General features: G+C 47.4%; 2 protein-coding genes across 7 annotated transcripts; one reads left to right on the top strand and one right to left on the bottom strand.

Annotated features, from left to right (window-relative positions):
* Positions 1–1,033: 1,033 nt before the first annotated feature.
* CENPX (centromere protein X) lies at positions 1,034–2,603 on the bottom strand. Of its 2 annotated transcripts, XR_003501234.3 has the most exons (6): positions 2,502–2,603; positions 2,358–2,409; positions 2,228–2,281; positions 1,907–1,995; positions 1,542–1,749; positions 1,034–1,413 (listed from the first exon to the last, which is right to left on the bottom strand). XR_003501234.3 is itself a non-coding variant. In XM_027471590.3 (5 exons), the coding sequence occupies exons 1-5, from the start codon at positions 2,529–2,531 to the stop codon at positions 1,735–1,737; spliced, it is 240 nt and encodes a 79-aa protein (XP_027327391.2). In that variant the 5' UTR covers positions 2,532–2,603; the 3' UTR covers positions 1,034–1,734. The 2 variants fall into 2 exon arrangements, 1 of the variants encoding a protein (XP_027327391.2); XM_027471590.3 differs by having other exon boundaries at positions 1,034–1,749.
* LRRC45 (leucine rich repeat containing 45) lies at positions 2,584–15,124 on the top strand. Of its 5 annotated transcripts, none has more exons than XM_072025549.1 (17): positions 2,584–2,879; positions 3,728–3,789; positions 4,488–4,558; positions 4,876–5,054; positions 5,725–5,853; positions 6,521–6,633; positions 7,190–7,248; positions 7,361–7,438; positions 8,356–8,491; positions 8,822–8,899; positions 9,070–9,181; positions 9,685–9,755; positions 11,039–11,131; positions 11,732–11,824; positions 12,919–13,089; positions 13,184–13,331; positions 13,755–15,124. In XM_072025549.1, the coding sequence occupies exons 1-17, from the start codon at positions 2,648–2,650 to the stop codon at positions 13,949–13,951; spliced, it is 2,022 nt and encodes a 673-aa protein (XP_071881650.1). In that variant the 5' UTR covers positions 2,584–2,647; the 3' UTR covers positions 13,952–15,124. The 5 variants fall into 5 exon arrangements, with proteins under 5 accessions (XP_071881650.1, XP_071881652.1, XP_027327380.2 ...); XM_027471579.3 differs by having other exon boundaries at positions 2,586–2,879; positions 12,916–13,089; XM_027471580.3 differs by lacking the exon at positions 2,584–2,879 and adding an exon at positions 2,937–3,132 and having other exon boundaries at positions 12,916–13,089.
* Positions 15,125–15,693: the final 569 nt, after the last annotated feature.

The following is a 15,693-nucleotide window of genomic DNA, read 5'->3' as shown; positions in this document are numbered from 1 at the left end:
GATCTGCAGTCATCTACAGTCAAGAGAGCTGGTGGCTGGGGAATTGAACTCCTACTGTTTTAGGGAGGTAGACTGACAGATCTGTATGCCACTAGGAGTCAGAACGGGGGAAAGTAAGGATTTGGAATGCGGATAAGGCAAAGTAGGAGTGGGTTCTTTAAGAGGAATAAGGCTCTGATACTTAAAACTGCAGGCTCTTCAATAAGGTAGTTGCTAACAAGGATTCCTACTGTGCCAAAGAGCAATACATGCAGATACCAGATTTGCTTCAATCTTTCTTCTGCTGTAGTAGCTGAACTCATTTTTGAGGTTGTTGGGCATTCAAAGGTAGTATTATGTGCATTTTTTTTTGCTATTGACTTTTTTTTTTTTTTTTTTTACAACTTGGTTGTGGGGCTGAATGCTGAACTAGGTCAGTTACTTCACTGGTTTCGTTGTACAGCTGCACAAACAGTTCTCTTGGCAAAGAGGCTACAATGGAGAGGGTTGGGGCACTGCTTAAACTGGTACTGTCACCAAAAAGAATGTGTATTAAATTTTGGTTTTATTTAAGTTTCCAAGTGACTTGTGTCTGGAGTGATGACCTGGATGGTTCTTAGATGAAAGAGTACAGTGACCTACTGAGCCTTTGCCTGCTACAGCTGCCAGTTGGAGGGAAAAAAAGCCACTATTACTAATTATAAAGACTACAGATAGCCAGCAGCAATGTGCAACCCTTAAGATGCTAGTGTCAGCTGCTTTTTATGTAGCAAGCTATGTATTTCCCAACAAAGCCAGTTCAGTTGTGTGAATCCTCCCTACATGTGTAAGGTTTCTTATTTCACAGCTCCCGCCCCCAGCCCCCCCACTGGCTGAGGGGCCGAGCTGTCCCATGATGTGGGATTCTCACACATGCTGTTTGTTATTCTGTCCTTTTTCCTTTCGTCCTACAAAGATTTAGAGAAGAGGGTGGGTGAGGGTAAAAACTGTGCAAGTCTTTGAAGCAACTTGACTTTTGATGATTAATTACAGCAAAGAGCCTGCACAAGGGAGGGAGACTTGGTTTTGATTTATTGATGTTTCTTTGTGAGAACAAATTTATAGCAGAGTGCAAGCAGCTTCTGAGGAGAATATCAAATGGTTAAAAGGTTTTGAACATGCTTTGATGTCACAGTGCTGGAGAAATACTGGAAAGTAGTGAGGGACAGGCACTGTTTATTTATAAAACAAAGATCAGATACCTGTTTTTGGCAGGAGCCTATAACAGCGCTCCTGTTAACAACCTATTCATTAGACAGACTTGGAGCTGAACCTTAAGTTTCTGCCACAGCTGCCTGCTGAGGTGATGAGAGCCTGATGTTTGGATGACATTTCCAGCCATTAAGTCTTTCCATGCATCTCGTCTTGTGAAGCAGCACCTGTTTCTCACATTAGCTGAGAAAGCAACACCGCTTTACCATGCTCGTAAGTACTGGCTACTGTTAAAGGAGTTAGGCAGCAAGATGGAAACCAACTGCAGTCTATCAAAACTGCGTAGGGCAGCCTCTTTTTAAAAATAGTACCTGATAGCATAGTTGCCTAGGGCTTTGTCATGCTTGGTAGAGAAGAGAGGAAATGGAAGCCGTATGGCAGAGAAAGAAGGTGATGACGCTGTTCTTCCTAGAGCTAGACGCTGAGTACACTAAGCCAGATGTTCACTGTCAGGTCAGGATCTTCTGCTGGCAGCTGGCATGTCACATTTGCTTCATGAGGTCTCTAGAAATCTAGGAGCTGTAAGGAAAGCACAACAGCTTCTTTAGCGTTTTAATCAACAAGCCACTTGGCACAGCTGATGGCTCACTGTTACACCTGCCAAAAGGAAGAGGATTAAGCAGCCTCAGTCCACATCCCTACCCTGTTGAAGTGCGTTCGGACTCCAGTTACGTACCAGCTGTGGCAGCACTTTCTCTACATGCTCAATATTCACGTTTTCCACGTCCTCCGCTTGAGCCTGCCGCGCTGCTCGTGCCGCTGCTTCTGCGGTACAACCGTAAGGACACAGCTGTTGGGGGGGGGGGGGTGCCAGGAGGGGGCAGAGGCCGCGAGGCTCCAGCCCCCTGGAGGCCGTCCGGCAGCGGGCACGCGGCTCCTCCGCTGCTGCGCCCGGCCGCGGGGCTACGGCACCGGAGCGAACGGGGCGCGGGCCGGGGCCCCTCGAGCCGGTAACGGGCCCCTGCTGCGGGTCGGACGCACCAAGCGCCGCGCTCACCTCGCACGAAGACCTTGAGCAGCTCCGCCGTCAGCCGCAGAGCGTCGCCGTTAACTGCAACGACAAGGCGCTAGCGGGAGGCGGGCGGGGGGGGGGGGAGGTGCCGCGCCGCGCCCCGCGCCCCCCGTACCTCGCGTCCTGTCGTCACGGAAGTGCAGGCGGAGCAGCCGCTCCACGGTGTCCTGCGGGGAGAGAACAGCCGCTGAGCCGCCCGGTGCCGCCCCCGCCCGGTGCCGCCCCCGCCCGGTGCCGCCCCCGCCCGGTGCCGCCGAACCTTCCTGAAGCCGCCGTCCCGCTCCTCCATGGCGGCGCGCGCGGCCGGCCCCGCCCCGCGGAAGTGCAGCCGGGGCGGGGGGGGGGGCGCGGCTCCGTGGCGGCAGCGCCGCGCCCGGCGGCGGGAGGTGGCGCCGCGCCGCGGCCATGGAGGAGTTCCGGCGGGCCTACGCGCGGCTGTGCGCGGCCGGCGGCGCGGCGCCGCAGGAGGCCGTGCTGCGGCGGCTGCGGGAGCTCGGCGAGGCGCCGGGCCGCGGCCGCCTGGACCTGGCGGCGCAGAGCCTCTCGCTGGAGACGTGCGGCGCCCTGGGCCGGCTGCTGCCCGGCGCCGCGCCCTTCGCCGAGGTGGCGCTCGGCGACTGCGGCCTGAGCGAGGAAGGTGGGCGCGGGGCCCCGGCCGCCCCCCCCCCCCCCCCTCCGCCTTCCCGGCCGGGAGCCGGTCCGCAGCGTGCGGCGGGGCGGGCCCCGGCGGCCGGTCCCGGCTGCGGCCCGTCCGTGCGGCCGCCGCGATGGCGGGGGCGCCGCGGGCTGCCGGGGGCCGACAGCAGGAGAGAAGGAGCCGGGAGCGCGGCTGCAGAGGAGCGGATTGTTCCAAGCAGATGAATCTGCCCCGCCTGTGACTGGGCAGTGAGGTGACAGCGTAGTTGGAAGCTGGTCACAAATCCCTTTTTTTTTTTTTTTTTTTTTTTCTTTTTCTCCCCCAGAAGTGTTTTCATTTTTTCCTTCTGTCTTCGAGAGTGTGTCTTCAGGTGTTAACTTGAATAGAAGGGATTGGATGTAGCTACCGGTTCAGGAGGTCTCATGCTAGTCAGCTTTAATCGCTTGATCGTTAGTCCCAGGAGACGTTGGGTGGGATTCTGTCAGCCACAGGGCGATTCTCTACTCGGTCCCTGCTGTGCGAGCAGGAATTCAGTAAGCCAGCGAGAGCGAGTGTCCGGTCTGTGTGGCCTGTCGGCACAGCCTGGTTCTTTGCCTGAGATAGGAAGGCACATCAAGTGACGTGCAGTTCTCTACCCAGATTCTTCTTTCTCTGGTGGTAGATAAAAAACTGCCCTGAAAGTTCAGGCTCAGGCCTCCCCAGCAGCATCAGTAGCCATCTGCTAAGTGATACGTTTTGTTGTAGCAACCTCTTCTGAAGTAGCTGTTGTAAAGAATGTTTTCCATCTAAGGGCTGAGGGTTGCATACCAACCAAATAAATCCTGCATTTGTTGTTTTTCCCTACCCAGGTGTGAAACTTCTGTTGCATGGTCTTTGTTCGAACACCACGGTCAAATCTTTGGATCTGAAGGTGAGTCTGTTAGATTAAAATTAAGACAAATAGATTGGGAAGGAAAGGGGAATACAAGCTTAATCAGAGTTAAAAATAGACAGTTTGGGCGCAGTTTAATTCAGTTTCGTACATTTCTTGTTTTCCTGGGACTCAGTCTTTGCCTCCCTAACACTGCATCACAACTTCCCAGAATTACCTCACAGTTCATCTTTGTTTTTATTCACTTTTTTTGATGGGAAGTTGTTACTGTAGATTCTTTGTCAGTTGTTGTATGGTCAGATGTAGGCTTTTCCTCGGTTTTCTCTGTTAATCTGTGGGTTACTAGTTAACTTGTTCTTCTGTAGACTTCATCCAGCTGGCTAGTGTCTTTCTGCTAGCCTGGGGTTTGGAACTAAACAAGCACTTTCAGAGGTGATAATTGGTGTGCAATGAGAGTGGCCTTCTGTCTGCGTTCCTCTAGCACATAGCTGTTCTATTGGATCTACAGTCCTAAGCTGCATCAGACCTGTCTTTCTCAGCTGTATCCACTGTTCCTCCAGGTGTGTTTCACTTTCCAGAAGGTTGTCTGATATGTGAAGCAAATAACACAGGCCGTCTTTGACTGACTGAAGTCAGTATTACAGCTGGAGTACACTTGGTGGTGTACACCTTGCTTGATAGGATAGCGAGACTGGGGCAGAGTGTAATTTACTGATCACCCAGGATTTTTGTTTCAGGGAAATAACCTGCGAACCATGGGAGCTGAGGCTTTGGGAAAACTTCTTAGGCAGAACAAATCCATCAGGAGGTAAAAAAATAAAATAAAAATGCATCTGTCTCTCTTTCTGTTATTCCTGCCAAATGAAACACAAAATTGGAAAAGAATAAGGGGTGAAGATGTGTTTCTTGGGGTAGGAGGAATGTCATGCTGTTCCATTTCTTGTGAAGGAAGTAGAACTGGAGGTGCCCCTTCTGAGGCTGCAGCTTCCTAGCAGCACCCTGCTATCTGAAACTGAGTTTCTGTTAAGGAAGCTGGATGTATAAATGAGTACCATGGTCCAGGTGTTGTTCAAGCTCTTGCAACTGTCTGTTTGTAGACTCCTGTCCTGTTTGATTTTTCCCTAGCCTAATCTTGGAATGGAACAGCCTGGGCGTGTGGGAGGAGGGCTTCTCCTTTTTCTGCCAGGGACTGGGAGCAAACAACTCTCTCCAGCGACTAGATCTGCGCAATAACCAGATCAACCATCATGGGGCAGGAGAGTTGGCCATGGCACTGAAACGAAATGCTAGCCTACAGGAGCTGGGTAAGAGTGACTAGTTTTTGTCCACCTACATGCATGCACATGCATGTGTGCGCACAGGCTCATTGCAGCCTGCCCTGGTACCTGCCAACCAGTCAGCAATTATTCCCAGTTCCTGTTAGTCCAGAGTGGGACTAACAGCAGGGCGGGAACTGTAATTGGGATCTCTGGAACCAAAACTGCAGATGAAGATTATGTGCTCGGAGCAGAACAGTTTTTCTGGGAGGACACAATGGGTTTATTTCCATTTCTGGATCCTGTTGGCATGCCTCATGCCATACTCTGGAATTTACTTTACACTCGCTTTGTTCTTACTAAGGAATTTTGCTAGAATTTCATTTAGGAAAACATGGCTCTTGGTGATGGTTCTTTCTCATCCATAGATTGTGGTTGTGGCAGGAAAGCTCATGAGATGAAATTATGAGGGGCAAACTTGTGTACCTGTTAAACTGTGATGGTTTCCTGCATTTAAGATTCATTCTTGCTTTGCCAATTATTTTCCCTCCCCTTCATTCATCTTGAAAAGGGAGGTAGGAGTCATATATGTATGTGATGAGACCTTATGGGAGTAGTTAGCACTGCATGCAGAGGTATAAGGAGCATGGCTTCTCCTGAGCCCTGTATTTTTCAGCAGATGTGTGACTACTGTGTTGAAAGTTTGCTTTCTGTACAGATTTGCGTTGGAACAATATCGGGCTTCTGGGTGGCCGAGCTTTGTTGAACTGCCTGCACAGCAACAAGGCCCTGAAGAGGCTGGAGCTGGCTGGGAACAATGTTCCCAGTGACATCCTGAAAGCTGTGGGTAAGTAGGACTTAGAATTGTAGAATAACTTAGGTTGACCCTTAAGATCATCAAGTCTACCCATCAAGCTAACGCCACTAAGCCATGTCCGTAAGCACATGGGAAGTAATCAATAACTCCTCTCCTGTCTCACATGAGGGATGTAGTACTTGAGGGATATAGAGCACTTGCTTCTCCAGAAGGGAGCTATCCCTTCTCTCCTTTTCTCGACACCATATACACAGCGCCCTACATTGCTTCTTCTTGTCCTCTGATGAGAGCTAGTCAGTTTGGAGACGTTACTTTTACCAGCAAGATGGAAAAACAATTTGAATTAAAGACTGCTATGCCACATTTATATGGGAGAACTTGGGGCTTAAGTTTGCCCCTGAGTAGCCAAGTTTGGATATGGTTAATGCAGCTTGTCCTTCGTCATTGGTTCTCCTGTGACTGGGGTGTTGATTACCCCACATACACTGGTGTCTTTGATTACTGCCTGCCTTGCTTCTGTAAGGTGAGAGCAGTGTCTGTACATGGACCTGCCTGAGAAGAGCCACTGTCCTGGTGCTTTTGGTAGCACCAAAAACTTGATCGCTTTTTTTGTTATTTTGAGTGCTAGGTCCTCCAGCAGTGCTTGCTGTTCTGTTGCTATAGAAACGTGCATGTTCTCCTGCTCTCTCTGCATCAGAACAAGCCCTGGATCACAACCAAGACCGTCAGACTATCCTCAGTGAGACCCAGAACCGAGCTTGCATGCTCAGCAAGGAGATTTTGAATCTGAAGGATGAGAAGACCAAGCAGGTCAGCAATCTTACACGTCAGCAATTCAAATTGGATGGCTGAAATCCAGTACTTTCCCTCACAGTCCCCATGAACCACTTAGTGACAGGTATAGTGCACCTGAAGTTGCACATACATCTGTACAAACAGTACCCAGCATTGTTTAGTAAACAGGGTTCTTCCTCTGAGCTAGGTTACTCAGGAAGCAAATCCATGCCAGTATAGGTATTGACACATCCCCTGCTGAGCATATTCAGTCTGGATTCTGGAGGAATTTAAGTGTGTTTTTTCGCTCATATTCGTGTTCTCAGTTCTTCTGCCGTAACTGGTTTGGTGTTTTCCAAGGAGTGAAAACCTAGAAATACAAGTCTGTTTTCCTTTTCACCCTTCATTGTTTAGAGTCTAGCTAATGACCTCAGTCTGACATGCTAAGGAACCATTTAAATCTCCAGTTTGCTTTCTTTCAAGAGAGTGGCCTGACCTGTCTCCTGCTGTCATTAGGAAGAGAAAGCTGAGACACATAAGTGCTTGAAGCTGGTGCAGTTCATTTTCTCACTGATGCTCACCTTGTTCACAGTTCTTAGATTTGATGGATACTATAGACAAACAGAGGGAAGAAATAGCCAGGAGTGGCAGGTGAGTTGAATTTCTGAGTGCCTTCTGCTTTTTGATAGCAGAATTGGGCCCTTCCCATTTCCTCACAGAAATTAGCCACATTTTTTTCCTCTCTCTCCCTCCCCAAATGCAGGATATCTGCGGGACGAGTCAGCCAGCTACAGGAAGCATTGAAGGAACAGCACTCTATTATGAATTCAGTGAAAGCAAAGTATGGAGGAGAGAAATGTTAACCTTCTCAGTGCTCAGTGCTGTATAGGCAGTGCTGAGCAGAGCTGTTAAGAAAGGGGCTAGCTAGTCTTGTAGGGTGGCTGGCTTAGTATTTCACTTAATAATTTCTTCAGTAATATCCAGAAATTATGGTCAGATCAGGCCTTTAGATTTTTAAGTAAAACCATAATGCATTGCTGTAAGAACAAATGAATTACAGAAGGTGAAAAGAGAAAAGGGATTGTGGGGATTGGATAGGGACGTATTACTTGCACAGTTTACAGCTTGGCAAGAGACTGTACCTGCTTCTGCTGTCAGTATCCTCGGAGAAACCACTGCAGACATGGAGGAACCTGACCAACAAGGTTCTGTGTTTCGGAGCAACGAGCTGGAACTGCCGAGGAGTGGTGTTAGGCTGTGTAGAGCCATATGCGCATTACAGTGTTTGGACTTCAAACACTGATGAGACTAGCTAGTTCAGTTGAAGGTAGTTTCATTATGCCATGCCTCAGAGTGGACATGTCCCTCATGTAGTGAGTAAGCATTTCACTTTCGCTACCTGTGGTTTAAATTCTATCCCTAACATTAGATAATCTTGCAGTGGTATAAAAGAGCCAGCTTTATTCTTCTGTGAGACTGGACAAATCCTGGAGGGGTCCAGGCAGGGAAAACATCTCATTGCAAATGGGATGGGGCACCAGAACACCAGGCTCTGAAAAGCCCCAGGTCGGTGTTTGCAGAGGCTGCTGGGTGCAAAGGTCAATGGGGTCTTTTACCCAGGGGCAAAAATTGTTTCATTTGGCCATCCCCATTTCACCCACTGCGAAATTCATGTTAACATTTTGTACCACGTAGTTTAGAGAGCTCACTGGAAGTGTCTTCCTTCAAAAGGGTCCTGAAAAATATTTTTCTGTATAGACTGCAGATGACTGAAGCTGCCCTGGCTCTGTCTGAGCAGAAGGTGCACAATTTGGGAGAGCTTCTGAGTGCCATGAAACAAGAACAAGCCAACATGGTTGAGCGCCACTTTGCAGAGCTCCAGCAGCAAAAGCAGGTGGGCTGGATAATTCCTAGTTAGGTTTGAGAGCAGGGTTCTTGGTCATACTTCATTTGTATAGATTTGGGGGATGCAGGTTGGGATAGTCAAGCATGATTCTTACCATAAGTGGGTTAGCCACACCTGCTGTGACAAACATTGTTGTGTAAATTAGATAGTGCTATAGGCATGGAGAGGAGTCACGGTGCGTTTGTGGGGTAAGTTGGATTTGGTTGGTTGTGGTGTTGGTTGAGGTTAAGTTTGCAGAGCAAAGAATTAAGGGCTGTACGGGATCTTTAATTTTTATGCCATTTATGCCATTTAATTTTTATGCCGATTTTTATGCAGGAAGGTGCTGATCGAGAAGGGAAGCTTTTCCGTGACTTGTCTGCTTGCAGTGAGAAGAACTTGCTTCTAAGAAACCAGGTAGGAAAGAAAGTTCGAGGCTGAGAGGTAGAACCTGGACGTTGTTTGCCTCTGCTGTGCATATGTCCTCTGCTTTAACTCATGTTTGTGTCTTTGCTAGTCGTTCTATACAGCCAATTTGCTTTGCTACTAGGAGAGGAAACTCCTTTGTGGTGGTAATTTCCTTTTAGGTGGATGAGTTGGAGAAGAAGTGCAAAGTCCAGCAGGATCAGTTATTCCAGCTGAAACAAGACTTGACCAACACAACAGCAGAGCTGAAGCTAAGGGCTGTGCAGGCTGAGGGTAAGCAGAGGGGCAAAAACAGCTCATGGACACCCATGGGGTGTTGCTACTGTCAGTGAGTCAGTGGTGCGAGTTAGCCAAGGAGAAAGGGTGGAAGAGTTTGTGATATGGTATAAGTATTGCCTGCCTAGCTGGAATGCCCTGGTTATGATCTTCCAGTACCTAAAGGGGTCCTACAAGAAAGCTGAAGGGAGGGATTCTTTATGATGGAGTGTATTGATGGGACAAGGAGTAATGGTTTTAAAATAAAGGAGGGTATATTTAGATTAGATATAAAGAAGGAATTCTTCATTATGAGGGTGATGAGACACTGGAACAGGTTGCCCAGAGAAGTTGTGGATGCCCCGTCCCTAGATGTGCTCAAGGCCAGGTTGGACAGGGCTTAGAGTAATCTGGTCTGGCGGAAGATGTCCCTGCCCGTGGCAAGGGGTTTGGAATTAGATGATACTTAAGGTCCTTTTCAACCCAAACCATTCTACAGTCTGCCTGGTTTTAATCCTCAGAGCGCCTAGAAATGGAGAAGAGAAGATTAAAACAAAGTCTTGAAGACATGGAATCACTTCGGTTAAAAGAGGTAAGAATGGCCTTTCTTGTAGCTTCCTGAGTTTGGTCTCTCTTTGGTCCTGACATACAGTGACCTCTGGAGACCATTGTTTGCTGTCAACTGCTCTTAAAATTAATCTGTTCAGAGTTTCTGTGGGAATAACAGACCATTTCTACAAGCAGAGCGTTCTACCAGTTAGCAAGAGTATAAGCCAGAGTGGTATGTGATTACTGAAGAGGTGTGGAGGCTGGTCCATGTGTAAGTCTTGCTATGCATAGTGGTAATTGCGAATAAGGAATCTTGTCATGCTTACTGAAGTAAAGATGCATTATTGGAGCGAATTAAGACATACATGCTGTATTCAAACAATCATTTCAGAGGGCTCAGCTTGCTAGTATCTTCTCTGTTGTGTTTCATGGGAATTCAGTCTGAGTGTGGAGAGGACAAGAGGCTGTGATCAACTCTGTTTGGATTGTTGAGATGTCAAATCCCTTAAAAATAGCTCAGTAGATTTCTCTGAAGGTTTGGAAATCTTGTAAGAGAAGACATAGGGAAGGTAGATACCAGTTACACTACAACTCAAAAAGGAACCTCGGGTGTTTTGTATTGCTTAAAGATGAGAACTCAGACTCCCTCTAAACTTGGCCTGGAAGGGATCTCTGTCTAAGGTTCACAGTTTTTAGAAGGCAGATCAGATCTGTTAGAGCAGGTCCAGAGGAGGGCAGTGAAAATGGTCAGAGAGCTGGAACAGGTTGAGAGAGCTTAGGGTTTTTCAGCCTGGAGAAGAGAAGGCTCCAGGGAGATCTTACTGTTGCCTTTCAGTATACAAAAAGGGGGCATATAAGAAAGATAGAGGCTTTTCACCAGTGACAGGACAAGGGGCAACAGTTTTAAACTGAAAGAAGGTTGATTTTGATTGCATTTTAGGAAGACAATTTTCACAATGAGGGTGGTAAGATACTGGGACAGGTTGCCCAGAAATGTTGTGGATGTTCTGTCATTGAAAGTGTTTAAAGTTGGGTTGGATGGATCTTTGAGCAACCTGATCTAGGGAAAGATATCCCTTCCTATGATTTCGGGGGGGAATTTGACCTTCAAGATTTCCTTTCAACCCAAACTACTCTATGATTCCATGATTCTGTCTACATTGTAGTTTCTTAGTGGAGCTCTGTGAGAGAGGGAGGTGTTTTTCTTTGATGGTAGCTGGGTCAACAAAACATTGTTCTTTTTCATGCTGAATGGCCATGCTGTTATACCTGGAGATGTGAATGTTTTTTCTGGTACTTGTTTAAGTGGTTTCTGATGCTTTGCAGGTGGATCATATGACACAGCACATGGAGGCCAGTGAACGTTCTCTGCAAGACAGGGTCCAGAGGCTGGAGGCCATCAGGATAGCTCTGGAGGAGGTGAAAATGGGTGCTCTAGGTGCATTGGAATGCTCAGGTAGTGCAGGAGAAGGCTGCCATGGGTGCTTTTTGGATTCTTCTAATGATGATCTGTGTAAAGACTGTAATGTGCTTTGGAGAGGAACAGAAGACAGCAACTGGGGCATTCAGTTTATTGGCTAAAATTATTTTTAATGTTTTGGATGAAGGAAGGAGAAGGTTCCATGGAGGAACTTGTAGATTTTGTTTGAACAAAAAAACCCTTTCCTTTGAACATGGCTAGATTCTCTTCAGGATTTAACTCTATGGGTTTCCTGTGGGGTCCCAAGGAGCATGTTTCTCCAGATTTGTTCCCCCAGCTAGATCTAATGCTGCCCTGTCCCATCCCCTCGTCTTTGGAAAGCTTTGCCTATTACTTGCCCCTGTATAACTGAAATTTTCACTGAATTTAGGTGGCAATATCAGGGTGAGTGTGTCATTTGGGTTTGTTTTCCCTGCCCTTGACTGAGAGAGGAAGTTGTCACTTTGTGGCCTGCAACTGGAAGCTGCTAATGTTTGCTGGTCAGTGTTGCAGTGATGCAGCTTCTCTACATGGAATGATCTTTCATGTTTCTGTGGCAGGAGCTGAGCCAAGTCAAAGCAGCTGCACTCACTGAGCGAGGACATGCAGAGGAAGAGTTGATAAAAGTTCGTAATCAGGCACGGCTGGATGAGGTAAGGACTGTTTGTGGGCCCTGCCTCTGTGGGAAGGACGGGATTTGGCTGCTTAGCCTGTTCTTGTCTTAGGGAGCAGGTAAGTGTAGCTCCTTCCTCTGAGCTTCACTCTGTTAATAATAGTTTGATTTCTGAGGAAGGAATCCTGAAAAGTCTGCTTTGAATTGTCTCCAGAATGTAACCACTGCCCTCACCTGTTCTGTGCTTTCCAGTAGTAACAGAATTGATGTGGATATTGTCATAGCAGAGTTCATCTAAGTTACCAGTTTTCGAAGTTAGTAGCCAGGTGTAGATCCTGTTTAACAGCAGTTTTCAAGAGCTGTTCCTGTTTCTCCAAACATAGAAGAATTTTCCCAGATGGCTACTGCTGATGGATAAAAAGTATCACTGCAGAGTTGAACTTTGTGGAAATGGCAGTGAAGTCAATATTGTACAAGACAATGAGGGATGAGGAAAATACACCAAAAAATATTAGAAATTTTACTTATACATAACAGCACAAAATAAAATGCTTTACAGAGTTAAAAACATATAAAAGCTGCTATTTGTTTCTGTGTTGGGACACAACAGTTGCTTAGCTGCATACAGTAGTGTTTCAGAGCCATTCAGGACATGGAGGAGGTGTGAATGCCAGAGGTGTTATTGGTGCTTCTACCAAGGAAATGTCTCTGTTTCTCAGCGAATGAGCTGGGCTTTGCAGCATCTCCATCAAAATGCTTTCCCACAGAACACAAACAACAAAAGGAGATATGAGAAAAACCTGTGAAACATCAAGAGGTTTTTTTGGGGGTACTTTACAACGTATCATCCCTGTATGGTGAGAACAGTAAAATAGGGACACCTTGTAAAATGGTGAGGAGACAGCCTCAAAACCCAGGAAGCACAGGGTTCAAGTCAACAGAAAGCAGCTTGGTTTCTCTCTGGAATGCGAGGGATATGTGCTATATCTATTATGGATATATCTTGTGCTTGTTCTTCAGGGCCAATTGACTGAACCAAGGGTTCACTGTGCTGGGGACAAAGATGAGAATATCCATTCACAGGAATGAAATAGGACTGATTTATTTTCTTTTTTTCTTTGTGTCTTACAGCAGCAACGACTAGAACATCTACAAGAGAAGCTGCGGCTAATGACTGAATCACGGGATGAAGCTCAGAACTGCTGCCTTAAACAAAAACAGATGGTTAGTGAGGCTCAAGCTAAGGCCAGTCAGTTGAGCCTGCACGCTGATGGACTCAGAAGGCGGATAGAGGAACTTCAGCAGGTAATTTGGACTGGAGCAGAGATATGGTCACCACAGGGTCAGAACAACTTGCTGAAGTTGTATGGTTAATCATTTATTTGTCTTTGTGTGTCAGGACCTGAATAGTAAGGAACAGGAGAAAGTGACAGAAGTGAATAAAGTGAAAGTGGAATTACAGGAGCAGATTGGACACCTACAGGCAGAACGCACAGCACAGGAAGGGCTGAGAGAGAAGATTGCAGCACTGGAGAGACAGCTGAAAGGTGATACATCTCTTCATGCTTTTCAAATGCTAATGCTTAGTAGCCTAGAGTTGGCCTGGAACTCAGCTATGCTTACAGGTAGTGACAGAGGTGCTTCCTGTCTTTGAATACAACCATGAATTTTACTCTCCATCCTCATGTATTTGCAGGGATTCTTATCCTCATTATATAGCGACCAAGACTTAGAAACTAACAAATTAACCATCTAAAGCTGCATAGCAAGCAAAATGTTTGCACTTCTTGCACAGTGAAGTATAACATCTTTGCAAAACCTCTCCCATAGGCTCCTGCAGCTGAAGGTGCCTTGCAGCTTGCAGTACTCATCACTCCTGCTTCTGTTGTCTTTGGCTGTGCCTGTCTGTTATTCCTGTTTGTTCTAAGGACACCCAAACTTTCTGTACCAATGCTGCTCTTCTTTCACAGTCTTATCAAGCAATCACCGGGAGGCACTGCTGGACAAAGAAGGTGAAATCTCTGTGTTGCTGGAGAAGCTGAGAATGAAAGAGACTGACATCTCCAGGATGAGGGAAGAAGAGGCCCAGCGAGCAAATCTGTTGCAGAATGCCATCATGGCATATGTGCAGGGCTCTCCCTTAAGAACCCACAGTTCTAGGAAATGAAAGTGTGGGTTAAAGAATCCAGATACCTTCTGTCAGAAAGAGGGTGAGCAACTCAGGTACAGACTCTTCTTTCTAAGCAGGACAGTTTTGGGGGTGAGGTGAAGGCTTTCAAACTGAAAACCCTTCTTGGTTTTCAGAAACCTTGTTCCCAACAGCAGAGGAAAGAAGGAAGTAACCAGACAAGGCTAGGATATAGAGGCTTCTGGGTCAGAGTTCTATCTGGAGTCCTTCCCCTTGCATTGCTACAGCATTTGAAGCAATTTTTATGTTCTTTTACATAGCACCAGTCTGTCAGCATACCCTGTTGTTACCAGTTGGGTTGTATGTTCCCTGAGAAGTGGTCATTCTGAAACACTTGTTTGAATGCCAGGGCAGTCTGTTCACAATGAAACCTTGTAAATGATTGCTAACAGTGTTTACAGCTCCCTGTATGTGGGAGCCATTTACTCTAAGCCATGGGGCCCAGAAGCTACTGATAGTGTGGATCTTTTTTATAGCCAGTGGTTACAGATGCAAGCAGTAGCTGAGAGGGCTCACTTTGTCTCTTTTACCCTGCTGCTCCATGGCCCTGGCTGTACAGGCGCTTTTGTTACATATATGAACAGCTCTGTGGAGGACTGCTGTGCAGTGGCAATCCATATCTGTGTTGGATTCCTGGGTTTAGGACGTTCTTCAATTCTCTACAACACCAGCGGACATAGAGAGAGTTCTGTGTTCTTCCTCATGAACTGCAGCCCTTGACTAGAGTTCTTGTGGCCAAAATGCAACAAGATTTAATTCTACTATGAGAAGAAATGGCAAAACTGTCCTCGCTTCTCAGGATCCTGGAACTGAGTGCTGGTTTGGGGGCCTCACCCTCGAGAGAATGGATGGTTCTGACTTGCCAGGGTGTGGATGTGTTTCCTTTTCGTGTCAACAGAAGTCCATCAGGTGGCAAGCAGAAAGGGAAGGGATGTGAGGGTTTGAATCAGAGAAAGGGGAGAGCTCTGTCAGGATTCCAGAATGAGAGCCTCCTGCTTCTTCAGTGTATCTGTGGTGGGAGAAATGAATAATTTAAGAGGCAAGTGGGAAAATTAAATTTGTATGGACCGGTTGGCCTGTATTTGTGGTTTGTTTGTCATAATTCAGCTTTGCTTTGCTGTTTTAATAAAGAATTTTTGCATTTTTCCATAATACTGGACAGTGACAATATGGTTATTTGGCTGATGTGGAGGGGCCTGCCACTGTGTTACTTTCATAGAGATCCTGTTTGTCTGCATGAAGCGATTAAGCTGAGTGTCTATAGGCTGAGGTTTTGTACCAAGATAAAAGCGGAGCTGGGACCTATCTCCCAGTCACAAGGAGGGGGCCTGTGTGGGCAGTGCGATCGCCTGCGGATCCTTGGTGGCTCCGTAAGACCAGCAGGTAAGGGAAAAGCAAAGCCAGAGACCGCCCCTCTGAACGCGTTGCCGCTCTTCTTGGCAGAGTAGTTGGAGAGCTGGAGGAGTCCAGAGGTAATCTCTATTCGGGATTCTTGCTGCCGCGTTTTTGTTCACCACCGCTAGGCAAACGGCAGCGAAATCTCGGCGTGGCTGCGCGAGGGTTGGACCAGAAGCTCTCGGAGGTCTTCTTCCACCCTTTATGATTCCGTGACGCGAGCTACAGCGCGGCCTGATCCTGCGCCTTCACCCGAGGCCGTGCCAGCCGCAGCCGGCAGCAGCACCGCTCGGCCTGCCCGGGGGCCGGGGGCCGGGGGCTTGCCG

The sequence above is a fragment of the Anas platyrhynchos genome, chromosome 19, assembly GCF_047663525.1.
Source record: "Anas platyrhynchos isolate ZD024472 breed Pekin duck chromosome 19, IASCAAS_PekinDuck_T2T, whole genome shotgun sequence".
NCBI lineage: Eukaryota > Metazoa > Chordata > Aves > Anseriformes > Anatidae > Anas > Anas platyrhynchos.
This window is presented reverse-complemented; position numbering and strand designations above follow the sequence as displayed.

What these genes read in the sequence shown, in the direction of transcription:
- CENPX (XM_027471590.3), bottom strand. Translation starts at nt 2,531, where the DNA reads ATGGAGGAGCGGGACGGCGGCTTCAGGAAG. An exon ending in GGGACGGCGGCTTCAGGAAG is followed by an intron (nt 2,410 to 2,501) that starts GTTCGGCGGCAC and finishes CTCTCCCCGCAG; the next exon opens with GACACCGTGGAGCGGCTGCT. An exon ending in GCTCAAGGTCTTCGTGCGAG is followed by an intron (nt 1,996 to 2,227) that starts GTGAGCGCGGCG and finishes GTTGTACCGCAG; the next exon opens with AAGCAGCGGCACGAGCAGCG.
- LRRC45 (XM_027471579.3), top strand. Translation starts at nt 2,648, where the DNA reads ATGGAGGAGTTCCGGCGGGCCTACGCGCGGCTGTGCGCGGCCGGCGGC. An exon ending in TGCTAGCCTACAGGAGCTGG is followed by an intron (nt 5,055 to 5,724) that starts GTAAGAGTGACT and finishes CTTTCTGTACAG; the next exon opens with ATTTGCGTTGGAACAATATC. An exon ending in AAGGGCTGTGCAGGCTGAGG is followed by an intron (nt 9,182 to 9,684) that starts GTAAGCAGAGGG and finishes TTTAATCCTCAG; the next exon opens with AGCGCCTAGAAATGGAGAAG.